This window comes from Aquarana catesbeiana, linkage group LG02, assembly GCF_042186555.1.
Source record: "Aquarana catesbeiana isolate 2022-GZ linkage group LG02, ASM4218655v1, whole genome shotgun sequence".
Classification (NCBI taxonomy): domain Eukaryota; kingdom Metazoa; phylum Chordata; class Amphibia; order Anura; family Ranidae; genus Aquarana; species Aquarana catesbeiana.
Genome location: NC_133325.1, coordinates 525,971,214 through 525,996,687, shown reverse-complemented (window position 1 = coordinate 525,996,687; position 25,474 = coordinate 525,971,214). Strand labels below are relative to the sequence as shown.

The window sequence follows — 25,474 nt, the reverse complement described above, 5'->3', positions numbered from 1 at the left end:
AAAAAAAACTACAATCCCATATACACAATCCTTCACCCACAGTTGATCCAGAGGAAGGCAAAAAACCACAGCAAAGCTTTCTCAAATTTGCTACAGCAGGGGGAAAAAAAAAGACCTGGTGCCCAAAACGGAACTGCATATTCCAGATGAGGTCTTATTAATGATTTGTACAGGGGCAAAATGATATATCTCTCTCTCTGGAGTCCATACCTCTCTTATTACAAGAAAGGACTTTGCTCGCTTTGGAAGCCGCAGCTTGGCATTGCATGCTAACATTGAGCTTATGATCTACCAAAACCCTCAGATCCTTCTCCACCATGGATTCCCCCAGTTGTACTCCCCCTAGTATGTATGATGCATGCATATTCTTAGCCAAGAGCATATCTTTACATTTATCAACTTTAAACCTCATTTGCCACTTCGTTGTCCAATTAATTGTCCAATTAGTGCATTGAGGTCGGCTTGTAAATTGGAGACATCCTGTAAGGACGTTATTCCACTGCATAGCTTAGTGTCATCTGCAAAGACAGAAATGTTTTTTTAATCCCAGACCCTATATCATTTATAAAGATATTACAAAGTAAGGGTCCCAGCACTGAACCTTGGGGTACACCACTGATAACCCTAGACCATTCAGAGTAAGAATCATTTACCACTACTCTCTGAATTCTGTCTTTTAGCCAGTTTTCTATCCATTTACAAATTGATCTTTCCAAGCCTGTAGACTTTACCTTACATATGAGCTGTGCGTGGGGAACTGTGTCAAATGCTTTTGCAAAATCCAGGTATACCACGTCCACAGCCACCCCTCTGTCCAAGGTTTTACTTACCTACTCATAAAAAGAAATCAGATTTGTTTGACAACTTCTGTCTTTCATGAATCCATGCTGTCTGTTGCTTAAAATATTTTTTTCCAGCAAGAACTCATCTATGTGGTCTTATATTACACTCTCCAGTATCTTCCCAACTATATAAGTGAAACTAATAGGTGTATAGTTGCTTGACTAAAGACTTTGATCCCTTTTTAAATATGGGAACCACATTGGCCCTGCGCCAATCCGGTGGTACCATTCCAGTCATTAACGAGTCCCTAAATATTAGAAACAATGGCCTTGAAATGACAGAGCTCAATTCTTTTAGGATCCGTGGATGCCATCTAGTGCAGGTGCTTTATCCACCTTTAGCCTATCTAAATATTTCTGGACCATATCACTTTTGAGCCATTATGGATCATTTGGGGCTGTGTCACTATCTCCCCAATTATGGACATGAGCTCCCACATGCTCCTTTGTATACACAGAACTGAAGAAAGCAATACATTTTCCTTCTCTTTGTCCCCAGTCACCCACTCTAGATTATTTTCTAAAGGGCCTAAATGCTCAGACCTGACCTTTTTACTATTAATAGATTTGAAGAATTATTTGGGGTTTGTCCTACTATCTTTTGCAATCTTACTATCACTGCTTAGTCTAATAGGATTCTTGTGATAGTGTGTCGAACATTCTTTGCTGTGTGTATTGGGTTAAGTTGCTTAAAATCTACACGAGGACAAGTATAATAACTTCATTTTGCAACAATAGTTAAATTGTCAGTTTCCTGCTGGTCATGGCAAACGTGCAAACGTGGGGTCAACTTTAATTTAATAGAGGGACTCAAGGGGTACAATACTAGTTGGTGATTTATGTTGCGTCACACAGCCCATTTAAAATAAATGTCCTATAATGCTCCTCAACGCCAAGAATATCCGGTCCTGTTGCATTTTTTGCAATTCACACTGAAGAGAAAGTTGGAGTGATCATTAGTGTCAGGGACCGCAATAACAACCCCTAGTGCAGTGGCAATAAAACACTGACCTCCCACTGGTGGTCAGTGCAGTCGCAGTGAAATTTAACCCCCAACCCTGAGATTAGTGCAGTGATGCAGTGAAGGTTAACACCCCTCTGGTGTCAGTGCAGTGTAGCAGTGAAGTTTACCTCATTTTGGTCCTCAGTGCAGTTTGGCAGTCCAGTTTAACCCCCTCTCTGGTTTTAGTGCAGTGTGGCAATAAAGCTTAACTCTCCCCTCCCTCTGGTGTCAGTGCAGTTTATTCCAACGCCAGGTGACGGAACGCATAGAGCATTTCAGTGTCCTGCACCCTGCTGCAACACTGTAAAGTGGTGCCAAACAGGTCTAGAAGCAGACAAAGAATATTTTATGTATAAACTTTGACTAAATTATTTGGAAAGTTTGAACTTACTAAACTATGATTGGGATACCTATTGACTTAAAACTGTAAGATCATCAGGGCAACATGTAGTCATTATGTATGAGGTAAAAAAATTGTTGCATATTTTGAGAAATAAATCATGAAAAAATGTAAACTTAAACATTTGATATGCAAACATTTTTGTGATCTTGCTTGCATAGCTAAGTATTTATCCATTGCAGCCACACTCGCTGCAAGTATTAAAACTTATAGAAAAGGATTTAGAGGAGAATCAGATCACATTTCATTCAAATTACTGAAGAAAACCAGGGGACTTGCTGGGAAAGAATAATTCCGTTAAGTGTCGTCAAACGATTTACAATTCTGACAACCACATGGCAGTACAGTTGCAATAAAAAGTATGTGAACCCCTTTGGATTTCTGCACAAATTTCTCATAAAATGTGATCTAATCTTCATCTAAGTCACAACAATAGACAATCACAGTCTGCTTAAACTAATAACATACAAAGAATTAAATGTTACCATGTTTTTATTGAACACACCATGTAAACATTCACAGTGCAGGTAGAAACAGTATATGAACCCTTGGATTTAATAACTGGTTGAACCTCCTTTGGCAGCAATAACTTCAACCAAACGTTTCCTGTAGTTGCAGATCAGACGTGCACAAGGGTCAGGAGTAATTCTTGACCATTCCTCTTTACAGAACTGTTTCAGTTCAGCAATATTCTTGGGATGTCTGGTGTGAATCGCTTTCTTGAGGTCATGCAACAGCATCTCAATCGGGTTGAGGTCAGGACTCTGACTGGGCCACTCCAGAAGGCATATTTTCTTCTGCTTAAGCCATTCTGTTGTTGATTTACTTCTATGCTTTGGGTCGTTGTTCTGTTGCAACATCCATCTTCTGTTGAGCTTCAGCTGGTGGACAGATGGCCTTAAGTTCTCCTGCAAAATGTCTTGATAAACTTGGGAATTCATTTTTCCTTCGATGATAGCAATCCGTCCAGGCCCTAACACAGCAAAGCAGCCCTAAACCATGACGCCCCCACCACCATATTTCACAGTTGGGATGAGGTTTTGATGTTGGTGTGTTGTGCCTGTTTTTCTCCACACATAGTGTTGTGTGTTTCTTCCAAACAACTCAACTTTGGTTTCATCTGTCCACAGAATATTTTGCCAGTACTGCTGTGGAACATCCAGGTGCTCTTGTGCAAACTGTAAATGTGCAGCAATGTTTTTTTTGGACAGCAGTGGCTTCCTCTGTGGTATCCTCCCATGAAATCCATTCTTGTTTAGTGTTTTACATATCGTAGATTCGCTACCAGGGATGTTAGCATATGCCAGAGACTTTTGAAAGTCTTTAGCTGACACTCTAGGATTCTTCTTCACCTCGCTGAGCAGTCTGCGCTGTGCTCTTGCAGTCATCTTTACAGGACGCCCACTCTTAGGGAGAGTAGCAGCAGTGCTGAACTTTCTCCATTTATAGACAATTTGTCTTACCATGGACTGATGAACGGCAAGGCTTTTGGAGATACTTTTATAACTCTTTCCAGCTTTATGCAAGTCAACAATTCTTAATCGTAGTTCTTCTGAGAGCTCTTTTGTGGGAGGCATCATTCACATCAGGCAATGCTTCTTGTGAAAAGCAAACCCAGAACTGGTGTGTGTTTTTTATAGGACAGGGCAGTTGTAACCAACACCTCCAATCTCATCTCATTGATTGGACTCCAGTTGGCTGACACCTCACTCCAATTAGCTCTTGGAGATCTCATTAGTCTAGGGGTTCACATACTTTTTCCACCTGCACTGTGACTGTTTACATGGTGTGTTCAATAAAAACATGGTAATTAATTCTTTGTGTGTTATTAGTTTAAGCAGACTGCGACTGTCTATTGTTGTGACTTAGATGAAGATCAGATCACATTTTATGACCAATTTGTGCAGAAATCCATATCATTTCAAAAGGGTTCACATACTTTTTATTGAAACTGTATATATGTGGGAATTTAACTTTAAACATACACTAACTAGTTTTGATTTCAGACAACTGAGGCTTGCACATTTTTTGACCAAACTGAATAGTAGTTAAAGAAAAAGTTAATGTTAATTGCCATAATTCATTCACATAAATTATATATCATGCCACTGTAAATTGTTTGATTGCGCACGCCTGTGCAACAGCAACAATGTAAATTTTACTCTACATTAAAAAGCTTTTACAGGTTACCACTTTAGATGTACACAGGAGGTTTGGTGCTAGAATATTGACCATGATCTGACGTTGGCCGCAATACCTCATGTCTGTGGGAGGATTGCTGTTTGCATGTGTATTATTATTAGGCTTGTGACAGGTACTCTTTATGGAGAGATCTGGTGTCCATAAGACCCCAAATCCCTCTCCTCTACCATTAAAAGCATTTGATCACAACAAGATCAGTGTGTTTGAATGCTTTTGATTTTTGAAAATGGCGCTGTTGACATCCGGGTAAACTGTAGGTGATATCAGGTCATCCTTTCTGGGTTACCATAGCCAAGAGCTGAACAAAGCCGATCTGGTCTTTGTTCAGCTCTCCAATGCTTCCACCAGCTGGTCTATCGGGTCCCCAGGTGGGATGGGAGATCCCGAGTAAAGCCGCAGACGGCAGCGGGTTGGGGGGACATACTCTCCCGCTGCTTATAAAAGAAATCCAGCCTTGAGGATTGCTTTTACAAGAGAGCAGACAGCTGGCTCTTAGAAAGGTACTGGGATCATCCCAGTATACCCAGTTGTGTGGTCCCAGTATACAATGTTGTGTGGTCAACATCTTTCCCTGTTCTTTGGCATTTGTAGGGAAAGATCTTTGGGAGGGGCTTCTATTACTCTGCTGATGTATCCTCTCTACACTGAGTCTGTATCTGGCCAGCCCTTATTGGTGCTGTGTCAGACACATGATGCCAAAAAAAAGAGTTTCAGAAGAGCACTTCAAATTAGATTATAAATAACAAACAATGGTTTTACAGCTCAAAATAAATCTTTAACCACTTACCAACTGCCGCACGCCGATATACGTCGGCACAATGGCAGCGGTGGGCAAATGGGTGTACTGGTACGTCCCCTTTAAGAGCAGGGGGGCACGCCCGCCGCATACAGCGTGACCGTGCCTGCAGGACCAGGGGACTCGTTGCCCGCCGGTCTTCCGGCGATCATGTCACAAAGCCTCAGAACGGGGGAAGTGCCTATGTAAACAAGGCATTTCCCCGTTCTGCCTTGTGTCATGACAGAGATCACTGCTCTCTGTCATCGAGAGCAGTGATCGCTGTCATGTAAGTTGAAGCCCATCCCCCTCATAGTTAGAATCACTCCCTAGGACACACTTAACCCCTTCATCGCCCACTAGTGGTTAACCCCTTCACTGCCAGTGTCATTTACACAGTAATCAATGCATTATTATAGTACTGATCGCTGTATAAAATGACAATGGTCCCAAAATAGTGTCAAAATTGTTTGATGTGTCCGCCATAATGACGCAGTCCCATAAAAATCGCAGATCGCCGCCATTACTCAAAAAAAAAAAATTAATAATGCCATAAAACTATCCCCTATTTTGTAGTCGCTATAGCTTTTGCGCAAACCAAATCAATATACGCTTATTGTGATTTTTTTTACCAAAAATATGTAGAAGAATATATTTTGGCCTAAACGGAGTAAAAAAAATTTTTTTAATATATTTTGGGGGGATATTTGGGGGATATTTATTATAGCAAAAAGTAAAAAATATTGCTTTTTTTCAAAATTGACAAAAATTGCTTTGTATAGCGCAAAAAATAAAAACCGCAGAGATGACCAAAAGAAAACTCTATTTGTGGGAAAAAAAAAGGACATCAATTTTGTTTGAGTGCAACGTCGCACGACCGTGCAATTGTCAGTTAAAATGACGCAGTGCCGAATCGCAAAAAGTGCTCTGGTCAGGAAGGGGGTAAAATCTTCAGGGGCTGAAGAGATTAATGAACATCAAAAGTGTTTTTGTGCATTAACCACTTACCGACCGCCGCACGACGATGTACGTCCAAACTTTGGTGGCGGATATCATTTTTATGGCAGCAGCTAGCTGCCATAACCCCAGTATCCCCATTTTCGTGCGGCGGCCGGCTTTCAGATAAAAGTGGTCCCTGCGGCGGATTCGCTGCAAGATCACTTTTATCGGTGGTGGGAGAGGCACCCCCCCTCCCGCCGCGATCCGGTGCCCTCCGTCGCTTACCGGAGCCGTCGGTAGTGGCGGAGGCGATCGCGTCCACCTCCGTGGTGTGTCTGGAGACGAGTGAGGCTAAGATGGCGCCCACTCGTTTCCATGACACTGCTGGGCAGAAGCGACGTCAAAACGTCATTTTCGTCCACGCCTCTTAAAAGGCACATTTTTTCAAATGTAATTTTTTTAAATGACTTTTTTTTTTTTATTGCATTTTAGTGTAAATATGAGATCTGAGGTCTTTTTGACCTCAGATCTCATATTTAAGAGGTCCTGCCATGCTTTTTTCTATTACAAGGGATGTTTACATTTTTTTTTTTTTTTAAACAGTGTAAAAATAAATAAAATATTGTAAAATAAATAATAAAAAAAAAATAAAATTTTTTAAAACCCCGCCGTCCCGACGAGCTCGCGTGCAGAAGCGAACGCATACGTGAGTAGCGCCCGCATATGAAAACGGTGGTCAAACCACACATGTGAGGTATCGCAGCGATCGGTAGAGCAAGAGCAATAATTCTACCCCTAGACCTCCTCTGTATCGCAAAATATGCAACCTGTAGAATTTTTTAAATGTCGCCTATGGAGATTTTTGAGGGTAAAAGTTTGATGCCATTCCACGAGCGGGCGCAATTTTCAAGCGGGACACGTTAGGTATCAATTTACTTGGCGTAACATTATATTTCACAATATAAAAAAAATTGGGCTAACTTTACTGTTGTCTTATTTTTTTATTCAAAAAAGTGAATTTTTTCCAAAAAAAGTGCGCTTTTAAGACCGCTGCGCAAATACAGTGCAAAAAAAAGTATTGCAACGACCGCCATTTTATTCTCTAGGGTGTTAGAAGGAAAACCATATATAATGTTTGGGGGTTCTAAGTAATTTTTTATAGCGAAAAAACCTGTTTTAAACATGTAAACACCTAAAATCCAAAACGAGGCTGGTCCTTAAGTGGTTAATATGATGTAGGGGGAAGTCAAAGATGATTGGCATTAGCTTTCATTTTGTTCAGACAGCATCTGCATCCTAAGCTCCCCCCTGTTTTAATCATTTTTATTGTTTAACAGAATGGAAAAAAATAAAAAATAAAAAAAAATCACAAAAAAAGAGACAAGATCTAAAACCAAGAGCAACAACACACTATACATCTGTCACATTCTGAAAAATAGGGCAGGGACAATCAGATAAGTAAAGCAACCCAGATGTGCTATGGATATGTAGTACAAAAAAAACGTCCAGCAAGTAGTAGAAGATAGGTGGAGAGCAGTCTCCCACGACTCCAAACTTGGCAGAAAAGCAATGACCATCATGTAAAAAGAAAGCAATAGGCATGAGACATATTAAAAAAGAGAAAGAAATGTAGTGGGAGTAGCTAATCATGACACCAGACCCCAGACAGGACAACCGCTTAGCAATCAAGTATTAATAGCAGTTCTGCTTAAAGAAATAATAGCTAACTATCAGATGTATCAATGAAGTCACATAATATGTAGCATTAGGCCCCTTCCACACGAGGTGGATCCATTTCAGCAGAGTCCGCCAGCTCAGCAAGAGATCTATCCATTGATCTCCACTGAGCCTGCGGATGACAGGTCAGTCTCTGCTCACTGAGCAGGGAGGGACCTGTCGAGTGCCGCTAAATCTTATGGAGAGATCGGATGAAAACAGACAGCATGTCCGTTTTCATCAGATCTCATCCGATCCAATCCACCAGGACGGATGGCGAACGTATCGCCATACGCCCGATTTTAGCGGATCGGATGTCAGCGGACATGGTCACCGCTGACATCCGTCGCTCCATAGACCTGCATGGGGCGTCCGTTCAGGTCTGCCTAAAAAACTGACAGGCCCATGTGAAAGGGGCATTATTGATAATGAAAATGTAAAAGAAAAGAAAAAGGAAAGGTAAGAGGGAAACTAAAGAAAGAGGAAGTAGAGATAAAAGATAAATATCTTGTCCATCAAGAAGTTCTCCAGCGACCATTTAGCCAACTGCCCTTAAACATCCATGACTTGTAGATAAAAAAATGCCAGCCAGGGCTTCCATATTTTGTCAAAAAGTGCCTGTTTTTCCCTTAAAAGGCTCACCATCATTTTATTAAGCATGATCCAGGTCAACTTGCGTTTCAGCAAGGCTAAGTCAACAACAGGGCTTTTCGGCAGCTAAAAACATAATAAATTAATCACTTGCTTACTAGACACTTATACCCCCTTCCTGCCCAGGCCAATTTTCAGCTTTCAGCGCTGTCACTCTGAATGACAATTGCGCAGTCATGCTACACTGTACCCATATGAATTTTTTTTTCACACAAATGGAGCTTTCTTTTGGGGGTATTTAACCACTGCTGGGTTTTTTATTTTTTGCTAAACAAACAAAAAAGACCGAAATTTTTGAAAAAAAAAAAAACAAATCAAAAAACCCAAAGTTTTAATAGTCTGTTATCAAATTTTACAAACAGGTAATTTTTCTTCTTCATTGATGTAGCACTGATGGGGCAGCACTGATAGGTGACACTAATGGGCAGCACTGATGGGCACTAGTAGGTAGCACTGAAAGGTGGCACTGATGGGCACTGATTGGCAGCACTGATAGGTGGCACTGCTTACACTAGTGCCTTACACTCACTGACAGCTACTGCTGCTAAGCAGTGCCATCAGTGCCACCTACCAGTGCCCATCAGTACTAACTGATGGGCACTGGTAGGTGGCACTGACAGGCACTGCTTAGCAGCAGTAGCTGTCAGCGAGTAGTACCAATGTCCCGTTTACACAAGCCGGTAATCAGCTTATTCTTTTCTCCTCGTGCTATCAGCTTGAGGAGAAAAAAAGCTGATTACCAGGTTCTGTTTACATCATGTGATCAACTGTCATTGGCTGACAGCTGATCATGTGGTAAAAGGGCTGGGATCAGCCCTTTACTCCGATCTATGATCAGCTGAGTCCCAAGGACTCGTGATCACAGAGCGCGCCACGCGGGCAGCGTGAGCAAGTCCATGTACACCCTCCTGGCAAATTAGGCCCACACTGTAGCTGTCTTTCGGCTATAGCACATGCATCGAGTTGTTAAGGCCTATAGATGTCTCGGGATGTCATCTACTGGACATGTTCAACAGTGCAATCTGAGCATCCCTAATAATCTTACCCAGCGTAACTGAATATATCAAAGAGTGAACACGTCCCCAGAAACGACTAACCTTAGGGCACGTCCACTAGTTATGAAGGGGCATACCCACCTGTCCACAACCTCTAAAGCACAAGGATGAAGAGCCTGGAAACATTTTGAAAATATGTTCTGGAACTAAACATCAAAGCCCGCCTTAACCAATACTACATTCATTATACCCTTATGAATACGAGCATTCCAGGTTTGACCACACCATAACCCCTGTAAGAAGGGCTGTAGGAGGACCACATCCTAAAAAGGAGAGGGGGACCTCACCAACCACAGGGGGAGGGACTTTGATGTTTTCTGTCTTTCCTCAATCACATTCAATTATATAAAATCATTGTTTTAATTATATCACATTAAAAGATAAAGTGCCATCCACATAAAACCATATCATAAAATCAATAAGGTGTTGAGCAGTCAATATTGAATGCTATAAGCGTGTGTAACCAACGTGTTAACAAGCTATAATAGCTTATTTAGGATTCACGCTTAGCGATGGATGGGCTCAATTTGGATATTTTCACTTAGGGGTGTACTCACTTTTGTTGTTAGCGGTTTAGAAATGAATGGCTGTGTGTTGAGTTATTTTGAGGGGGACAGGAAATTTACACTATTAAATTTCTTCAGTGTTGTCACATGAAAAGATATAATAAAATATTTACAAAAATCCGAGGAGTGTACTCACTTTTGTGAGATACTGTATTTGGACACAGGCACAATTTTCATACTTTTGGCTCTGTATGCCACCACAATAAGATTAAAAATAAACAATCCAAATGAGTTTGAAGTGCAGACTTTAATTCAAGGGGTTGAACATAAATATCAAGTACAAATTTTAGGAACTGCAACCATTTTTATACACAACCCCCATATTTTCAGGGGCTCAAATATAATTAGACAAATAATATAAATAAAAAGTTCCTTTTTAATATTTTGTTGAGAATCCTTGACAAAAACAACTGGCTTTTTTAGATGTTTTTTGACACAGTCTAATCTGGCTTTTCTATTCTTCAGACTTAATAATAATTTGCACCTTGTGGTGAACCCTCTGTATTTGCTCTTGTGAAGTCTTCTCTTGATCGTAAACTTTGAAAATGATACGCCCACCTCCTGGAGAGTGTCCTTCACTTGTCTGGATGTTGTGAATGGGTTTTTCTTTACCATAGAGAATCCTGCGATCATTCACCACTGTTGTCTTCCGTGGACGTCCAGGCCTTTTTATGTTGCTGAGCTCATCAGTGCGTTCTTTCCTCAGAATGTACCAAACTGTTGATTTGGCCACTCCTAATGTTGCGGCTATCTCTCTGATGGATTTGTTTCGCTTTTGAAGCCTTACAACGGCTTGGACAGCTCCAAATGCAAATACCACACTTAGAATCAACTCCAGACCTTTTATCTTTTAGGAAATAATAAAATAGTAGCCCACACCTGGCCATGAAACAGTTTTTGATTCAAATGTCCAATTACTTTTGGTCCCTTGAAAAGGGGGGGGATGGCTATTCAGAGCTGCAATTCCTAAACCCTTCCTCCGATTTGGATGTACATACCCTCAAATTAAACCTGAGAGTGTGTACTTTCAGCCCATATCCATATGTATAACTATAGCTCGAATATTTTTTGGTAAATAATTTAAAAAAAACAAAAAATGTTGCCTGTGTCCAAATATATAGACCTACAGTAACTGTACATTAGAATAGAAAGTAAATTCCCTTTATCCTTTTTGAATTCCCTCTAAATATCAGCCGATAACCATAGAGAAGTTTTTTTTTTTTTTGTTCCAAAAGTTTTTATTGAAAAGTATGTAGAACAGAACAAAACCAAATAATGCGAAGTTGCGGGCACAGCCGCCATGCATAGTATAAAGAAGACACAGAAAATACAATCACATGTATGCATGAAACCTTTACGCCATAACCTAGGTTATTGCATGTGTCATTAGATATTGCAGTTCTAGTGGATGCTCATATTGAAGTACTATCAGTTGTCAGTCATATATGATAAGCATAGTCATTGAAATGCTGGATCTGACATCTTAGGGGGTTTGTGAGAACCCAGTATGCATGAATGTCGTGTGGAAAATATGAGTGGGAAGCTGGGGTGGTGAGGGAGGGAAGGCCACGTATGTCCGAGAGCCTCGGAGAAGTTTGTCAGGATGTTGTCGAGGTGGGGGTTGTGCAAGAGGGGCTATTTCAGGAGGGGCATGCGTGAAGGGGGGTGGTTAGGAGAAGGGGCGTCAGGAATGGGTTTCCTCAGGCGCTTCTTTTCGCTACCAGTGCTCTTAGGGAGCAATCATGTGACGGAGTGTTGATATTCGTCTGTGGAGGTGAAATGTAACCAGCAAGACCACACTTTACAGAATTTAGAGGGCGTGTCGTGCGCCTGATGTATCAGTTCCTCCATTTCTGCATTTTTTTGCACTCATTTGAACCAATCCGCTGTAGATGGTGGTTCTGAGGAGCGCCATTTCGCTGGGATGCACATCTTAGCAGCATTGATCATATGCATTGCCAAGGATCGTACATAATTTTTAGTCGATATGTTAGAGTGATGTAGCAAAAATTGCACAGGCGAGTATTCTAAGGTGTAGGTGGTTATTTAATTGATAAGTCGGTGGACCTCTTTCCAAAAAGGTTGTATTTTAGGGCACACTCACCAGATGTGTAGAAGTGAGCCAATGTCAGTCCCACATCTCCAGCAAAGTAGGGGGAGGGAGGGGTAGATGTGGTGCAGCCTCAGGGGGGGTTTTGTACCATCTCGAAAATAATTTAAAAGCATTTTCTTGTGCATGCACATGTAGATTTTCTCCCATTCCTGGTCTGTTAGATCAAGGGTGAGTTCTTTTTCCCATTTGTGACTGGCCCAATTAAGTTTGGGGCGTTGTTCTGAGAAGAGAAACGTGTAGGTGCAGGAGATTAAGTGTTTTAGGGGTTCAGAGCTTTGACAGAGAGATTCAAAGGGGGGAAATTGTCTTGACCATTCAGGTTTTGGTTTATCTAAAAAATGTCTAAATTTGGATATATGTCCAAAAGGGGAATGTGCCAGAAGTCATTTTAGCTGCTAGATCAGTGTGGGAGATAAGGTGGTCATTTGCAAAGAAATGTTCAGCGCGGATGGTTGCGTGAGGCCAAATGTCCGTTAAGAAGGAGGGAGATGTAACTGGGGCAAAGTCCGGGTTATATCTAATTGGAGTCATCGGGCCTAGAACGCCAGAGATTTTAGATGTAGTACAAGCAGTACGAAAGGAAGTCAGTGTTGGGTGAATGAGCGAGAGGAATTCGGTTTGGCGAAACCCAGGGGATTTGGGAGAGCGGAATAGGTGATAGAGAATGTTCTAGGTGGACCCACGCTTTGGTTTTGTGGTGTATGTTCCAGTCAATAATTCTCGTTAAATGGCAGGCTTGTTGGTATTTGCGGATGTCTGGGAGACCAATGCCTCCTTTGAGTTTGGGGATGGTGAGTCTGGAATAACTTATTCTAGGGCATAGTTTGCCCCAGAAAAAGTCTGAGCAGGTTCTTCGGTATGTTATAAAGAAAGCAGGTGGGAGCTTAACTGGGACTGTTTGCAGCAGGTACAAGAGTCTGGGTAGGACGTTCATTTTAATTATGGCCGCTCTGCCAAACCAGGAGAAAAGCCGTGTGGACCATTTTTTCAGATCGTTCACTAAGTTTTGTATAAGTGGGAGATGGTTAGTAGAATTCAGATCAGCTAGGTAAGAGGGTAATTGAATACCCAAGTATGTAATGGAATGATTGTTCCATTTAAACAAGAAAATTAGTTTGGCATTGTGCACATAAGTCAGGGGGTAGTGTGACGTTAAGGGCATCAGATTTCATAAAGTTGAATTGGAGGTTCGTTAGATATATGAAAGTATTGAAGTCTTTAAGTAAGTTCGGGAATGTGGTGAGAGGTTCAGTAAGAAAGAGGAGGATGTCATCCACGTACGCAGCTATTTTTTAGTTGTGATTGTTGATATCTATCCCTTTTATATCGGGGTTCGCTCTTAGACGTCTTAGAAGCGGTTCTAGGGTGAGAACAAAGATTATCGGGGAAAGTGGACAACCTTGGCGAGTCCCATTAGAAATTGGAAAGGCATTCGATAGGTGGCCGTTTACTCGGACTCTAGCAGTGGGATTAGCATAGCGTGCAAGTATGAATTGTAGCATATGTGGGGGGAGGCCCAAGATTTGAAGGGCTTCCGACATGTAGTCCCAGGCCACTCTATCGAATGCCTTTTCCGTGTCAAGGGAAAGTGGAAATCCTTGTCGATGCTAAATCATGAGCCAGTGGTGAATGTTAAGAGCCTTAAGCGTATTGTCACTGCTTCTCTGCCTGGTATGAAGCGGACTTGGTCCAAATCGACCAATTGGGGGAGTAAAGGGAGCAGTCGGTTAGCAAGCATTTTGGCATACCATTTGAGGTCAACGTTCAGCAGTGAAATAGGTCTATAATTTGTGACTGCAGAGGGGTCTTTTCCTTGTTTTGGAATCCCTGCTATGTATGCCGCAAGTAGGTCCTGTGGGGGTTCAGTAGGTGATGCGAGAGAGTTAAAGGTCGAGATAAAAAAAAAGGGGTAAGTAGATTAGCGTATGATTTGTAGTAGCCTGTTGTCAATCCGTCGGGGGCCTGGGCTTTTGCCTGGCTTCATTTGTTTCAGCGCGATGTCAGGTTCCCCAGTAGTCAAGGGGTTATTTAGGTGCTGGGCTAAGGAGTCTGAGATCAGAGTGGGGCTGTATTGCTTCAAAAAGACCCTGATTGCTTGTTTTCTCGAGTCCACTTCCGTTGGTGGGCTGGTAGGTGGTAAGTTATACAGTTGCGAGTAGTAGGTAACAAATTGTTCAGCTATGTCTGGGGTGGCGATTAGCTTACGACCTTTGGAATCTGTTAGGGAGTGTACTGTCGTAGCAGTTTTTTTGGCCTGTAATGCTCTCGCTAATAGTCGTCCAGCTTTGTTACTATATTCGTAGAATAGGCGTTGGGAGAGGATGTATTTACGCTTGATTTGCTTGCCTAACAGTTCTAGCAGTTCGTTTCTAGATTGTAAAAGGGGTTGTAAGGTGTCTAGTGCTTGAGAACGTTTCTGAGCGCTTTCTAATGTCTTTATTCGGTCTAAAAGGCCCAGAAAGTGTTTTCTTTTTTCTCTAGGTCGCGGCCGCTATTAGGATACCCCTTATTACGCATTTGTGGGCTTCCCAGGTAATAAGAGGGGAAGTGTCAATGGGTTTGTTCTCTGCAAAATATTGTTTGATGTGGAGTTCGACTTCCGCCATCACTGACGGGTCTCTGAGCAAGGCGGGGTCCAATTTCCAGGATTGTGGGCGAGGGTGTATGTCAGGGAATGCAATGGTCATTAAAATAGGGTGGTGGTCAGACAGAAACATAGGGTCAATGGACGTGTGTTGGAGGATAGTTAGGTCATTTTGTGATATGAACAGGTAATCAATCCTCGAATATTTATTGAGGGGTGCAGAGAAAAAAGTGTAGTCTCTGCCGTTGGGGTTTAGAAAGTGCCAAGAGTCATGTAGTAACAGCATTTGGAGTTGGGATTTGATGGATCTCAGAGCAGCGTAGGGGAGGGAGTATGTGCCTGTAGAGGTGTCTTGGAGTGGGTTTAAAGGGACGTTAAGATCTCCGCCCAGGATGAGAATGCCTTCTTGGAATAACGGTGAGAGCATTAGTGATGTCACAGAAGAATTTTATTTGGTGAGAGTTTAGAGCATAGATATTTGCTAATGTAATGTTTCTGCCGAAAAGCACCCCCTTAAGGAAAAGGTAACGGCCTTCTACATCAGCCAATGTATCTGAGAGTTGGAAGGGGCAATGCTTCGCTAGAGGTATTGAAACGTTCTTTGATTTGGAGGTTTGGGAAGTTGCATGAAACGTAGTAGGGTAGTATTGGTTCTGTAGCTTTGGTGTCGCGTCAGTGCAGAAATACGTTTCTTGTAGAAATATTATGTCCGCTTTGCTGCATTGCATAGTGAGGAGGAGTTGGAAGCGTCATTCTGGTATGTTAAGTCCTCTCGTGTTTAGTGAGATGATCTTGATAGGGAGCTTGTCCGCAGTATTATTTGTGGGGGCCATTGTTAGTGACGGAACCAGGGCCCCTCGGTCTAAGGTTATGGAGGGCTCAAGAGCTGTGATAGAGGTGAGGGAGAGGAGATTTGCGCAGAGAGCCGAAAGTAGAGGCTCAGGATTATTGGTGTGTGTTTTAGAGGAGTAGAGTCAGTTGCTACGAGTCGGGGAGGAGGATAAAGGGGGTCAAGTGAGCGGATATGGGATGGGTCAGGGTATATTCCGGCGACAGGTGAGAACCGTCTCACTTGTCCAAGTAAGGTATAATCCGCAAGTGCGGAATAGCCGAAAAAGGTCAGTGGGGTAAAAAGTAGGTCGCTGTGTTCTTGTAGTTAGCACAGGAGATTACCACTGTGTGGGAAGTGGTTTGTCGTTCGAAGAGGAGTCGATGTGATGAGCCGACAGATGGATAGCCATTTAGGGCGTGTGTTCGGGTGCGTGTGGGGAGCAAATTGCTTCCTAGGCGTGTGTAGACTTAGGTACTGGGATTAAATGTCTTTGTGACAAGAGCCTTGGGATCCGCATAAGGGGGTCATTAGCCAGGCAGCCAGTATGGGAGATAAGGGTGTCAGGGGGAGAAAAAAAAAAAAAAAAAACAAGAAAAACCCCGTAGGATTTGAGTCTTGGTCTGTCATTGCGTGGGTGCAAAGGAAGTCATCTATGTAGGTCGAGTGCAAGTTAAGCTGCTACATAACTTCCCAAATGCATGTCTGTAATACTTAAGCACAGGAGATCAGCATCGTGAACAGAAACAGTAAAACGTCAACATGACAACAATATGAAAAGATAAATCTTAACAACTCTAAAGTAGCGAGCAACCAGAAATGGAGAAATGAAATGAGAAGAAGAGTGAAAGGTACCCAGGAGAGCCTAAAGTCACTTGTAATCTGGCATTTGAGCATATCTATGTATGCATTGCAGTTCCTGTGTTCCTCATGTAGGTGTGCAAGCATTGGAGGGGGGTAACTCTGATGGTGGAGCTAGGGGGCAACAGTCTGGGCATGTCATGTATGACCGACAGAGTGAGATATGTGGAGGTGTAGCGTCAGTAAAGAACTGGATAGAATGTACGTTGACATGCTCGGCGAGTAAAAAGAAAATGCATCCGCTTGTGTGATAATCATATTGGATATGAGCCACACATCTGGAGATGTAGAGTCCATCGCAGTTGCCTCATGTGTATCATTCGGACATTGGGAGGGCTGGGTCTGCGGAGTTCCGTGTGTGTCCGTAAGTGATGGATCGCTGAGTAGACAAGCTGTGTAATGGGATTCTGGTCATTCTCCAAAAGGGGAACAAGCATTAGTCTGATATACATGTATATGGATGCCAAGAGGGATATGTACGTGTGACCCTGTAAGTTTAGGAATAGAGTATCCTCAGGCTGACATGGACGGGGAGGTCATAGGCTCAAGTGATCTTTGAAAAGCCCTATTAACCATAGAGAAGTTTAGCAAATTTAGTGCCCAGCTTAGTAGGTCGTAAATTTGAGGTTGCGTGATGAATCTAAAGCAGTTAGAATCCCCCCCCCCCCCCCCATCAATAATAAGAATAATAAGCCCTCAAAATGTGGAGATAAGAGTTTTAAAAAGCGTTTTGAAAAAAGCCTAATTGGTGTTGGTTAGGTGCATAGTAAGTCAGAAGTGTTACCAGGGTACCCTCCCTAGTCTCCCGTAAAGACTGTCTGCACCAACAAAGTGGAAGTGTTGAAGGGCCTTTCGCCTCTTCTCCACTGGAGAATTTAAACCCTGTGTGTTGGGGGCCGCAAAGTAGATGTACTAGCCATGTCGGTGGACTTGTAAGCGCATACTTACCCCCTCGGTCAGGGCACTGTAGAACAAAGCCAGGGTGACTGGAAAAGGGCCAGGAGAAGAGCCCAGGTGGACAAGAGGAAGGGAAAAGATAAGAAGTGCAATACCAAAAACAGAAGAACTGTAGAGAAGAAAAAAGAAAAACAAACAAAATATTCAAAAAATTTATCACTTAACAATAAGCACATCAAATAAGGGCAAAAAATTTGCCCCTAAAATGGTAGTTACAAAAAAAAAAAAAAAAAACCTCAATAGGACCACAAATGTCTGAGGCCATAGCCACCGGAAACGTATTACTCAGTGGAAATGGAGTCAAAGTAGGGCACAAGAGATGCCAAAACGGCCTAGGCTGAATATCCACAAAAAAAAAAAATGTAAAACAAGCAGAAACATTGATTCATCCTAACAATCTAATGCCCATGATAAAGAAATGGCGTAACTGTACACTAGTCATAGAACAACAGTGAAATAGTTCCCTCTAGTGGCAGACAAAGGCAAATCCCCCATAGGGGACACCTGCCACAAACTATAGGAGGAGGATAAAATCTACGAGGGAAATGAAGCTGAAAAGCTAAATGAAAAGGCAGAATAAATCAGTCAAATAAACTACTATTAAAAACAATCAGGGGGCCCTGAAGCAAAAAAAGGGAATAAAAAGGAGGTGAAACAGCAGAGAAGTAATAGCAAAAGTCAAGGTGGTCGTGCCGGTCATCAAGAATGACTTCTTGTATTTCTCGCCGAGTGCCAAAAGGGGGGAGACAGGACATTTTGCTTCCTCTCTGCCCCTGCCAGATGAAGACGAGAAGTGGGATCGTGGAGGTGCCAGAGGTGAAGTAGAACTAAAGCCAAGTCTGCGAATATTTAGACATTGTGGCCCAATAAATGAATAGAAGAAGTTTATCTAGCCTTTTGCTAGAGATGCGCAATTAATCAGTAAAAGATCATGATCTCAATTTGACCCCCCCACACACAATCTTAATCCAGCCTTTCCATGATTCATGTAAAAAGTGCAAAGCAGTTCCCCAGCTCACAGCTGTCAAAAAAAGAGCAGCTGGCCATGTTTATCAACAGCATTGCTCAGCGTTGAAAGAGACAGGATAAAAAAAAAAAAAAAACATTGCATCTTCTTATCTGTCAATCTGTTTATTCATTTACAGATCAAAAGGGATGAACTTGAGTCTGCAAATTAAGTCAGTTTAAAGCAACCTTGTCAAGAAAAAAAAAAAAAAAAAGATACCTGGAGTTGTTCTGTACACAGAGTGTGTACTGACCACCCCCCAGAAACAAAATTTCCTGCTTGTGTGATTGGCTCACCAATTTTCCCAGAAGTCTGCCTAAGGCCCCTTTCACACTGCCGTGACTTGAATTTTGCACAATTTCACGGCACACAATTTTGCAGTGATTTCAGGGAATGCCTGTGTAAACTTGAGGTGTATGGACCTCAACTCGCATCAAAGTCAGACCAAAGTTGTACAGGGACTACTCTGAAGTCGGCGTGACTTGAAGTCGCACAAATATGAATGGTACTCATTGGAAGTTATGGGGTACGACTTGTCATGCAACTTTGCAGCCCCAAGTCACAGGACAAGTTGCACAAGTGCAAAAGGGGCCTAAGATACAAGTCAGATTTCAGGCATCCCCTGCAACAAAAATGACATTTTTGGTGAGATACACCCAATAGGAACCTGTCTAAAGGGATTCAGGCCCAGCAGATTTCTTCAGTGCTGTGCAGGAAGTGGAAGCACGTACCTGTCAAAACCAGGTACCCGCTCCCCCCCAAAAAGTGCCAAATGGAGGGTGCAAACAAGCAGAGCTTTCCCTTTTGGGTGGAGCTCTGCTTTAAATTCTTGTTTCAACTCAGCTGTTATGTGCTTGATAGCTCTCTCTAGACCCTGTTCAAGCAATGCTGAGAATCTGGCTAGGATGATTGGGTCACCAGAATAGATCAGCTGTGCTGGTGGTGTCACAAGGGGCTTTGGTGAGGCCTATGGACTGCTCTGGCTGGATATCAATTCTCCAAGGGCTCAATCCAGTGAGGAGAATGTGGAAAATACAGACTCTCTGCCCAGGGATTCTCCCTCACAGGAAAGTTGGCAGCATATCAGATGTAGGGCAGGAGTCACCCAGATCCTCCTGTTTCTCAGAACGCTAGGGATACTCCTGGATTTCCCTGGGAGGAGATGCAGAGAGCGGAACTGTGGGTGTCATATTGCTCAGGTCGGCTGCCTGTGTCTCTTCCTTGGCTGGCTGTGCTGCGACTCCCTTCAGCTTCCCCTTCACCATCCACAGGATGTCAGGGGTACAAAAAGGCAGGGTGGGCAGGATAGAGACTGGCGGGCCCCCTGGCTGTGCCGAATTCAGCAATTGTTGGCCGGATTGCGGTGGAGCCAAGCTCTCACACAACCCGCATGCTCAGCCGCACATATGCATTGCCAACGTTTTTTTTTTTTTTACTTACAGGTAATAGCAATTACATTAGATATATTTAATACTGTTTTATATTGAAACTGAGCTTTTGTGAATGTAATCAATCAGCATACTATATCCCACCCCCCATAGTGCTTCGCAATAGGACATGGAGGGGGAGGAAATATCATTTATTACAGTGTATACCAGTGTTTCTCAACTTCAGTCCTCAAGGCGCCCCAACATGTCATGTTTTCAGGCTTTCCTTATTTTGCACAGGTGATTTGATCAGTTTCACTGCCTTAGTAATTACCACAGCCATTTCATCTGAGGGAAATCCTGAAAACATGACCTGTTGGGGCGCCTTGAGGACTGGAGTTGAGAAACACTGGTGTATACTGTATGCAGACATGTGTGATTCTATAGTCATTTGGGCTGAACAGATAAGAAAAAGGAGGAAATGAAGAGCTTAGAAGGGAACTGAAATATGGAGCATACTGAGAGGGACAGCTGAAGGCAGGATCGACCAGGTATATTTCACGCTATACAAAACTAATGCTTTAGTGCAGGGCTCAAAATTTCAAGTCCTGAGCTACTAGCCAGGCCTTAAGGGTTACTCGCCACCAGTTGCCCCACCCAATCCCTACCCTGCACCACCCCTAAACACACCCTCATAAATTATCTCATGAAATGACACTTAAAGCGGGGGTCCACCTATCTATCCTTTTTTTTTTTTTTTTTTTTTTTGAGTTAATTCACAAACTTTTCTTCTCAGCATTACATACTCACATATTGTGTGTAATATGTCCGGCTGTGTCAGATTTCGTCGGAAAGAATAACTTATATTATTCACTGCAGGCGGTTTCCATCTTCATTGTGGGCATTTGAAGCCCACAAGCATTTATTTCCTGGATGTGGTGAATGCTGTGCTCCCAGCATTCACTGCTCGTTCCCGCACATGCTCAGTGGCATCCTGGGAAGCCTGAGACTAGCTCCCAGGAATCTGGGAGAGGCTAGAAACACGCATACTCCCACGGGAGGAGAACCAGGAAGTGCAAAGAAGAATAGAAAAATAAAAGGTAATTACGGCGATTTAAATTTTTTTAAACGGCATGTCAGCATCTAGGCAAGGAAGAGAATACATACAGATATTGTTCAAAATTTGTGTGGAACTCCGCTTTAAATGCTTTATGCAGAATTCAGTTACAAGACTGTTTTCACTCTGGTTTGCAAGACTGGAAACTTTTCCTTTGGATCCGTGTTGTAGTAAAGTAAGCTCCAAGGTCAGAAGTTGAGACAGACAAGGCTGGCTTTTTTTGTAATTATAAACCTGCCAAACTTGCTTGAGTTGCCTATGACCAGATCTCGATAACAAAGGATAGCTTAAATATATTTGGTGGTTAGAAGAATATAATCTAGGTAGTGGAAACTTGCTGGATAAGTTCATGGTCATTACAAGGATTTCTGAGAAGGTGTAAGGGGCAGATGACAGGCAAAAGGGAAGGCATACAAATTGAAACTGACAATCTCTGTCTTATTACAAAGTGCAACAAACTTTGAAATGATGGATGGATGAGTACATACAGAAATGCATCTTGAAAATCCCAGGAGTGCATTAGTCTCCTGGAAATATTGAATAGATTATCAATTGTAAGGACTCTATTCAGCGGTGTATCCAAGGTATGGCAGCCATGTCAAGTGCCATGGGCGCCATGAGGGGGGGCAGCAAAAAAGCCACCCCCCCGCACAAAAAACCCCCACCCGTCCTCCCGCGGGTGCCTTCCGGACTAATAAAGCCCACGGTGCCGCAGCCGGCCTGCTGGAGTGCGGCGCCGATGTTCTGTCAGATAGCCGCAGGCTTTTGGGCTTCGCGTAGGCTGAGTGAGGCTCTGTCAGCAGGGAGGGGCGGGATCGGGAGCGCCACTGACTTCAGAGAGCCCTGCCCTGGACCGCAAAAATCCCCTCCCCTACCGTCTAAAGCCACACCCCTACCTCTGAAAGCCCGCCCCCTACCTCTGAAAGCTCCGGACCTCAGAGCGGGAGGTGAGCCCGGCTGGCCAGGTAGGCCTTTCTGCCAATATACAGTGGGGACGGAAAGTATTCAGACCCCCTTAAATTTTTCATTCTTTGTTATATTGCAGCCATTTGCTAAAATCATTTAAGTTCATTTTTTTCCTCATTAATGTACATACAGCACCCATATTGACAGAAAAACACAGAATTGTTGACATTTTTGCAGATTTATTAAAAAAGAAAAACTGAAATATCACATGGTCCTAAGTATTCAGACCCTTTGGTGTGACACTCATACATTTAACTCAGGTGCTGTCCATTTCTTCTGATCATCCTTGGGATGGTTCTACACCTTCATTTGGGTCCAGCTGTGTTTGATTATACTGATTGGACTTGATTAGGAAAGCCACTCACCTGTCTATATAAGACCTTACAGCTCACAGTGCATGTCAGAGCAAATGAGAATCATGAGGTCAAAGGAACTGCCTGAAGAGCTCAGAGTCAGAATTGTGGCAAGGCACAGATCTGGCCAAGGTTACAAAACAATTTCTGCTGCACTTAAAGTTCCTAAGGGCACAATGGCCTCCATAATCCTTAAATGGAAGACGTTTGGGACGACCAGAACCATTCCTAGAGCTGGCCGTTCGGCCAAACTGTGCTATTGGGGGAGAAGAGCCTTGGTGAGAGAGGTAAAGAAGAACCCAAAGATCACTGTGGCTGAGCTCCAGAGATGCAGTCGGGAGATGGGAGAAAGTTGTAGAAAGTCAACCATCACTGCAGCCCTCCACCAGTCTGGGCTTTATGGCAGAGTGGCCCGACGGAAGTCTCTCCTCGGTGCAAGACACATGAAAGCCCACATGGAGTTTGCTAAAAAAAACACCTGAAGGACTCCAAGATGGTAAGAAATAAGATTCTTTGGTCTGCTGAGACCAAGATAGAACTTTTTGGCCTTAATTCTAAGCGGTATGTGTGGAGAAAACCAGGCACTGCTCATCACCTGTCCAATACCATCGCAACAGTGAAACATGGTGGTGGCAGCATCATGCTGTGAGGGTGTTTTTCAGCTGCAGGGACAGGACGACTGGTTGCAATCGAGGGAAAGATGAATGCGGCCAAGTACAGGGATATCCTGGATGAAAACCTTCTCCACAGTGCTCAGGACCTCAGACTGGGCCGAAGGTTTACCTTCCAACAAGACAATGACCCTAAGCACACAGCTAAAATAATGGAGTGGCTTCACAACAACTCTGTGACTATTCTTGAATGGCCCAGCCAGAGCCCTGACTTAAACCCAATTGAGCATCTCTGGAGAGACCTAAAAATGGCCGTCCACCAACGTTTACCATCCAACCTGACAGAACTGGAGAGGATCTGCAAGGAGAAATGGCAGAGGATCCCCAAATCCAGGTGTGAAAAACTTGTTGCATCTTTCCCAAAAAGACTCATGGCTGTATTAGATCAAAAGGGTGCTTCTACTAAATACTGAGCAAAGGGTCTGAATACTTAGGACCATGTGATATTTCAGTTTTTCTTTTTTAATAAATCTGCAAAAATGTCAACAATTCTGTGTTTTTCTGTCAATATGGGGTGCTGTGTGTACATTAATAAGGAAAAAAATGAACTTAAATGATTTTAGCAAATGGCTGTAGTATAACAAAGAGTGAAAAATTTAAGGGGGTCTGAATACTTTCCGTCCCCACTGTCTGTCCAATTATGTATCTATGACCAGAAGTGGTTAGTTATTTAGCAGGCAAGAAACAAAAATGCAAGCACTTGCAAGAAACACAGTTAGGTATGTGATTATGTGACAGGTATGAATGAACAAGGTATAGATCATGTTACATCCTATCACACAATCTCATTCCTTACATACCAAATGAATGCCGGAGGCAGCGGTTTCCAGATCAAACGTAGGCTCTATTCCAGTTTGCAACACAAATTCAGTAATAGCTATTTTATTTACCAAGCACACAACCATTTACACATTTGTATAGTAACAGCCAAAAATAAATTCTAAAAAGAAAAAAAAAAAAAAATATTCTAAAACTAGCACATGTTACACAATTAGTATGCTAGTTAATATATACAAATAAAGACTCCATAGCTGTACAAAGTAATACAATAAAACTACATTCTTCATTTGAAAGGAGCAGGAAAAATGTTTGCAGAGGAAAACAAACATACACTCTTTACTTTCCTATTAACCCATTAGGCCTCATAAACACTTAAATACACAGTTAAAAAAAAAAAAAATGTTGCTTTGAGGCTCAGTTCACACTAGATGTGGTGTGAATTCACACCCATGCGATCCGATTCTGGTGCGGACAATAAAAAAGTGTTCTGCACGAGTTTGGTGCGAATGTGGTGCGATTTAAGCCAAACAATTCTGTGTTTTTCTGTCAATATGGGGTGATGTGTGTGCATTAATGAGGAAAAAAATGAACTTAAATGATTTTAGCAAATGGCTGCAGTATAACAAAGAGTGAAAAATTTAAGGGGGTCTGAATACTTTCCGTCCCCACTGTATATCTGCGTTAAGTGATAGATATATTAAACAATGTGAAAAATGTATCAATTAATGATCTGCAGCTAAACACTATAACCCTATACCTTATATTGTAAGCTAAAACCCCATCTGTCAGCTTGAAGAAGGAGCGCAGCTGCCACGTCACTCACAGCCTGTACGATCAAGAAACGCGTCGCTTACCAGTGACGTCATTTCTCCTCGCCTGCTCTATAACTGCACCCCAAGCCTCGTTCTGAGTCTATCTTCACCGCGGCCGGCTTTTACTACCTAGCAGGGTTTACATTGAGCGCCCCAGCAAGCAGGAATAGACTGGCGAATCTGATGACTACACCCATGTTGGGAATTTTAAAACCAAATGCTTACTGATGACTTCACAAATGTGAGTTGCCTGTATATATAAATTGCTATTAAATTTGCCCTATATCTACACCCAGAGGCACTCTCCCCTTGTGTCTTTGACAAAGATTTTGCCACCACCATAACATCCTCTTGATTCAAGAAGAGACCCCAATGATTTTCTCCAAACACTCTAGGGCTAGAGTCAACCTGGAAATTTTTTTCCTGAACCGAATTGATGGTGTAACCCAAGGATATGCAATTAGCGGACCTCCAGCTGTTGCAGAACTACAAGTCCCATGAGGCATAGCAAGACTCTGACAGCCACAAACATGACACCCAGAGGCAGAGGCATGATGGGACTTGTAGTTTTGCAACAGCTGGAGTTCTGGTGTAACCCAAGAACCTCACAACCCGGGCAGGAACCAGATTCAATTTTTCCTGGTTCAGAAGCCAGCCCAAACCGGTGTCTTCTGCAAGTTCGCCACTAGATAATCCCCGCAATTGGCAAACAACAAGAGATCGTCCAAGTATGGCATGACAGAGACCCCCCTCCATCCCTGGAGGTCCCAAGCCTTGGGACCTCGCAGAAGACAGAACTTCCAGAAGACCACCTGGCAGATTTGGGAAAAACTGGGAAAAAAAAATTGAACCTGGTTCCTTGCCAGGTGGTGAGGTTCTTAGGTTACACCATCAGTTCAGTTCAGGGGA

The 25,474-nt window shown here is 42.8% G+C and overlaps 1 protein-coding gene across 5 annotated transcripts in view; it reads right to left on the bottom strand.

Annotated features, from left to right (window-relative positions):
* The window catches only part of PLEKHA6 (pleckstrin homology domain containing A6), a 1,624,617-nt gene that overhangs the window by 1,282,853 nt on the left and 316,290 nt on the right, over positions 1-25,474 (bottom strand). For 2 of the 5 annotated variants that reach the window (XM_073615837.1, XM_073615841.1), the window contains exon 2: positions 1,974-2,169. The exons of the other annotated variants lie outside the window; for them this stretch is intronic. In XM_073615837.1, the coding sequence (XP_073471938.1) occupies positions 1,974-1,978 (5 nt within the window). In that variant the 5' untranslated portion in view covers positions 1,979-2,169. The remainder of the gene's footprint in view (positions 1-1,973; positions 2,170-25,474) is intronic. 5 annotated transcript variants of the gene reach the window in all.